The following is a 6,000-nucleotide window of genomic DNA, read 5'->3' as shown; positions in this document are numbered from 1 at the left end:
TCCAACAACAGTAGCAATGAAAATAACGGGGGAAAGCAAATGACCTGAATTGGTGTTGGGGCGACGCGAATCTCCCGCTGCCGTGGCAGATCGGGAAACCCTGCTAAAATTTGGCATGGACAATTGGAGAGCCGAACAGGAGGGGGAAGCACATGCTACTTGTATATGAATATAGTGCATTCTCCCAGGCCCACAAAATATGGTGGCTAGGGGAATATGGAGGTAAATGACTGAATCAACTGACCAACGCTTTAAATCTCCTTGCGCAATTTCCGCACTGATTCGCGTTTCAATTTAGTTTTACCTCTCGGGGACGGGGAACGAGAGACGAGAGGCGATCACCCGCTCGCCCCCCTCCCCCTCCCCCATGAATGCTTGGAAATTACTGATAGAATTCCTTTATGAAGCACTCAGTATTGTGACACGTCAAACTGTAATAGCGGTTCTCCACGAGTAAAAGAATAAAGAATACGTTTTCGGCAATATCTCGGATACTTCCTTCCTTGTCAACAACGAAGGACTAACAGACTACAATGAAGAAAAAAGTCGACGAATTGAATTAGCAGTATTAGTTCCTGAACGTAAATTCCAGTAATTTATGTAGCAGGGGTGAGGTCATCTGAGAAATTCCTAACTGTTCGAATGAATAACAGTCTGTGATAGAAATGATACGACTTCGGATACGGCCTGCAATACTGTTTTCACCTGTCATACATATCAAGTGACGCATTACACTGTATTCCTGGGGATTAGGGATTGTAACAGTAACTATGGAAATGAATTCACAAATGCTGGTAAGTCGCGTAAGTTATACAGATCCAGATGGTATTGAATCCTTTATTGTGCTCATGGTCGAAAAACAAGACAGGTTTAAAAGATGCTGCAGGTGAGGTGCTGAAACCAATGGAGAAAAGGAGGAAGAGCAGACGATCAGACGATGGTTTAATGATAGGTGTATAGACGCAGTCATCAAGAGAAAAGCAGCGAAACTGTTATGGCTGACAAACGAACAGGATGAAAGAACAAGGTTAGGATACAAGGAAGCAGCTAGAGAAGCAAGACAAGTCCTTCGAACAGAAAAGCGAGAGCTCATAAATAGTAAAATAAAACTGGGAGAAGCTGACCGGAGAGTAGGAAGTACAAGAGGCTTTAACAGGACAGACAGGTTCTTCAAGAAACCATACAATCCAAGGACTCACGTGATCAAAGGTCAAGAAGGACAGATAATCACAGATGAAATGAAAGCTATGGAGGAATGGAAAAACTACTTCGAAAACAACCTGAATGTGGATAGAAACACCATAAGTGCCACAACAGAAAATGAAGAAAAAGAATCATATAGAGAAAACAGAGATACTATGAACTACCAAGAATGGAAGAGGTAAGAGCGATCATAAAACTGCTGAAGAGGGGAAAGGCACCAGGAATAGATGCCATACCTGCAGAGATGCTGAAGGAGGGAAGAGCTACTCTACAAGCGAGACTATACCACTTAATCTCCTTAATTTGGAAGAAGGAAAGGATTCCAGAAGAATGGAAGGAGTCTGTTATCTGCACTATACTAAAGAAAGGAGACTCAATGAGATGTAGCAACTATAGAGGAATCACATTACTATGTACAGCTTATAAGATCTTGAGCATGTTGTTACCGAGGCGACTAACATCACATGTCGAGAAAGTACTGGGATTCCAACAAGCAGGTTTCAGAAATGAAAAGTCAACTGTAGACCTTTTACATACAATGCAAGTGCTAGCAAAGAGCTGGGAATTCCGCAAAAATGTTTACTGCCTTTTTGTGGACTTCCAAAAAGCACAAGATCGTGTGAATAGACAAGCAGTATGGCAAGAACCCGAAGGGCTCTAGTTCCAAGATAACTCATAAAACCGACTCTGATATACACGCAGGAGACAACATGCATGGTGAAAGTAAATGGAAACATATCAAAGAACTTCAAGGTGAGGACTGGAGTGCGACAAGGAGAATAACTCTCCCCTCTTCTGTTTAACCTGGTACTGGAGGGAGTCGTGAGAAAGGAAGCAAGCCTAGAGACAGGAATACGACTGGAAAGAAGGATCAACACCCTAGCCTATGCGGATGATGTAGTTTTAATAGTAGAGAAAGAGCAAGACCTGGTTCAGATGACAAGAACATTAATGGAAGAGGCAATGAGAGCAGGCCTGAAGTTGAATATGTGTAAGACAAAATACCTCGTAGTTAGCAGAGAAAATGATGAGAGACCCCTGAAAATGGAGGACAAAGTCTTTGAAAGGGTAAAAGACTTTAAATATCTTGGAGCTATAATCAATGAAAGGAACGAGATAGACCAGGAAATTAGCGCACGAATACAAGCAGGAAACAGGACAAGGTTTGCTCTGGGAAAGCTGTTAAAGTCCCGGCTCCTATAGAGATCCTCAAAGACCAAGATCTACAAGACAATCATACAACCTGTAGTCTTATATGGAACAGAGGCCTGGACCATCGCCCAAAAGATGGAAAGAAAACTCCTGAATTTGAGAATGCTATCCTCAGACAGATGTTTGGGCCAGTGAAGGATGGAGATGAGTGGAGGAAAAGAGCTATACAAGTCGATTGACATCGTGGCAGTGATCAAAGAAAGAAGGCTGAAGTGATATGGATATGTAATGAGTCGAGAAGGCCAGATCATCAGGCAGGTAGTGGAGAAAGATATTAGAGGCAAAAGATCACGGGGAAGACCACGACTCCGATAGATCGACCAGGTCAGAGAGGATATGAGTACGCTGGAGCTGTCCACGGCCGCCTGTATTAGAGGCCGGAGTCGTCAAGCTGACGACGACGTAGCCTGTGACGTCAGTAGGCCGGCTAGCGTGACCAGCTAGGCCGAGACTAAAGTTTAGATTTCGTCGAATGGAGAAGACGTGTCAGATATAAATACGCAATCACTTTTTTTTGTAGATTTGGTCCCTATAAATAAGACAGTAACCTAGAAAAGCTAATTTCTCGCAGTATTACGCCGACTTTATGTCGGAATTACGCATTTTATTCTCGTTTCCTTGCAACGATGAACTTTTCAATAACTCACATGTTCTTCATATTATGACGTTTCTTACCCGAGATTTGGATATACAAGTTCAGCAAACAATTTTGTGAGTTGCCTACTAACATTATTTGCAGACTTGCAATTATTTCAGTCTGTTATTTGGAATGTATTATCATATTCCTTCCTATATAAATGACAAACATGACAAACACCTTCTTGGAGGCTGCACCTTACTTAAATACGATGGTAACCCAGGGAATATTTTTGGCACAGCTTCTGGTAAAAGCTGGTCTTTGACGAGGAAACTCGTGACAGTTCCCATCAGAATCCTTGTAAATCTCCACTCTTGATACGCCACTTTCTTCAAAATGTTTAATGCAAACAACACTTATATTTGATGGAGTCGAGTCCTTTCTGGGGATATTTCTTGTCCATCGTTTTCTGTTTTCCTCTTCAGTAGGGAATCTGAACACTGAGATGTAACCCTCTTCATTGCTGGATTTGTAGTTGCTGTTGCAACCAGGAACACAACATTTTTCTGGCATCTGCAAATAGAATGATGCATTAATTGCTAACATCTTAAATCAAAATACTATTATGTAAAAATAGCAAATGAGAATTTAAGTGGACTGGTTTTTTCTACTGCTTGGACATCACGGAACACAAATATACAATAGAATCAAATGTGTAGAAATATTCATAATATTAACACAAATCACTTAGGAGAAGATTCTGATACTAACCTTATGAATTCAAAACTTTATTTTCGAATTGTATCTAGAATATAGTAGAACTTTTGTTGCAATTGTGTAGACGAAAGTCGTTCACGTAGCACACTTTCACATATACATGTAAAAACACTACAAACTTCACAGAATTGTATACTTACATCGTGTTATATCTTCTACTGTAGTCACGACTACCTGCTATAATTTTTGCAGAGTCCAGTATAGCATAATTACGCTGTAATGTCGGATAAAACAGACACCGCGAAAGTACGTAAACAACTGCTTCCGTTCGCTGCCTTATGGCCACAGCCATGCGGCAGGCCTTAACGTAACGTTGCCACATTTCAGTCCTCTGGCCTCTAATACAGGCGGCCGTGAGCTGTCTGAAGAAGAAGTGCATGGTCTGAGGACGCTGAAGGAGGCTGATTAGTGAGGCCAAAGACTGACTGTGGTTTGTGTGGCCTCCGCAGTAAGTAAGTATTGTGCTCATGACACGTTTCTGGCATAGCTCAAAATAAGATGGCTTGATAACAAATAATGAAGAGTAGTGCAAATAAAGATATCATACAATACGGTTTTACCAAAGAAATGAGATTACATAAATCTCAAATGAAATTAATTGCGCATAATTTTGAAGAGCCATCATACCATCTAGGATCATTATGCACTGACAAGGTCGTTGAATAATGTAAGTACAAACGTCAAGCAAAACATGTGCCGTCGTATACAAGAAGTAGACGTAGCCAGTAGCTACGTGACAACGCACCCCTAACGGAACCATAACATAGCGGTACGAGCTTATGCAAACGCTCCGTTAGCAGTGCCTTGACACTGTAGTTGTCAGCTGCTGGTTAGGCCTACTTCTTGTATACGATTGCACGTGTTTTGAATGACATTTGTACGGACATTATTCAACGTCCCTGTCAAATCATATACAGTCATGACCGTAGATGGAATGCACTTATATTATTCAAAATTTGTATAATTAATGTGAGATTTATATAAATTCATTTCTCTGGTGAAGCTGTATTTGCAGTTCTTTGTTATCAGGTCATCTGATGATGTGGCTGTGCCCGAAAGGCGTCATGAGGACAATAAAGAACTCAGTATCATCTCGTTCCGTATTACTTATGCGACTTCCCAGCATTTTTAAATTCACTGTCTTAGGTACTGTTACTATGGTAGCACACCTCTACCAGGAACTCAGGTCCGTTTTACAAATTATAAATGTAGTTGTTCTTTAAACAAAACTATTTCTTATACTCACAGAAGGAAGGTTTCTTCGTTTACAAAAATATTAAGTGAATCTCTAATTAAAAATTACAATGAGTCTTTCTTCTCCTTACTTGTGACTTCGGATAACCTGTATAGCCACCGGGAAAAGTATAATGTTTTTCCTCTGTTCATTATCGTTGGCAATCATGTAGATTTAGATTCATTTCTTTAGAGAGCACTGGATAACAGTTGGCATCTGCTGATTTCCGTTGGCAGCACTGCTTGGCACGCACGTTGGAGATAGAAACCAAACAAACATGGCGCTTCCCGCGGATAGGCTTGGTTTGTCAAACCATTATCTTTTTATAACATTGCGCGAACATCTGAAAAAAGTAAATTGCAAAACACAGAACATTTTAGAATGCAAGGACGATATGCTTTACGTGTGGAATCCCGAGGAAAGTTGTGTATTGACGCTGAACTTGAAGCTTTGCAGAGATGAAGAACCGGACAGACCGCTCATGCATCAGGTAAATAATTGTTATTTATACGTTGTAGAGGTGCCAGATTTCCCCGGAATGTCGTTTCATCCTTTACAACTGTGTGTGATTACTGTACAGTCTCCGGAACTGTTTACATACGCATTGTTTACAAATCGTGCTAGTTGTTTACAGTACTCAGTGTTCCCGTAGAGTTTATGTTATCTTTTAGACAGTTGCGGTGGAAAGGCATATCGGTTGTTATGACTGTAATATCAAGGATAATTTATCAAAGGTCAGTTGTTTTCTGTGTATTTAGATTTTGCACTTATTTTGTCATTATGTGTGTTGTCATTCGTGATTACGATGTGGGCAGCGAGAAGTATTCTGTTGTTTGTCGAAAGAAGCGTGTTTAGATAATAATGTGTTTCTGTTGAATGAACTACTGTTAGTTGCAAAAATTCGACGTTATGAATACTTTGATGGGTATTACACAACAAATAAAATAACTGGGCGATATTTATCATGTACGTTCTCCACTGGGCTCACATAATTCTC

The 6,000-nt window shown here is 40.5% G+C and overlaps 1 protein-coding gene across 1 annotated transcript in view; it reads left to right on the top strand.

Annotated features, from left to right (window-relative positions):
* Nucleotides 1–5,250: 5,250 nt before the first annotated feature.
* Nucleotides 5,251–6,000, top strand: part of LOC126419212 (nuclear pore complex protein Nup88) — a 545,842-nt gene continuing 545,092 nt past the window's right edge. The window contains exon 1 of the mRNA XM_050086347.1: nt 5,251–5,493. Coding sequence (XP_049942304.1) covers nt 5,281–5,493 — 213 coding nt within the window. The 5' untranslated portion in view covers nt 5,251–5,280. The remainder of the gene's footprint in view (nt 5,494–6,000) is intronic.

Source organism: Schistocerca serialis, chromosome 9 (genome assembly GCF_023864345.2).
Source record: "Schistocerca serialis cubense isolate TAMUIC-IGC-003099 chromosome 9, iqSchSeri2.2, whole genome shotgun sequence".
NCBI classification, from domain to species: Eukaryota; Metazoa; Arthropoda; class Insecta; order Orthoptera; family Acrididae; genus Schistocerca; species Schistocerca serialis.
The sequence above is the reverse complement of the archived record's forward strand: the minus strand, read 5'-3'. Positions and strand labels throughout refer to the sequence as shown.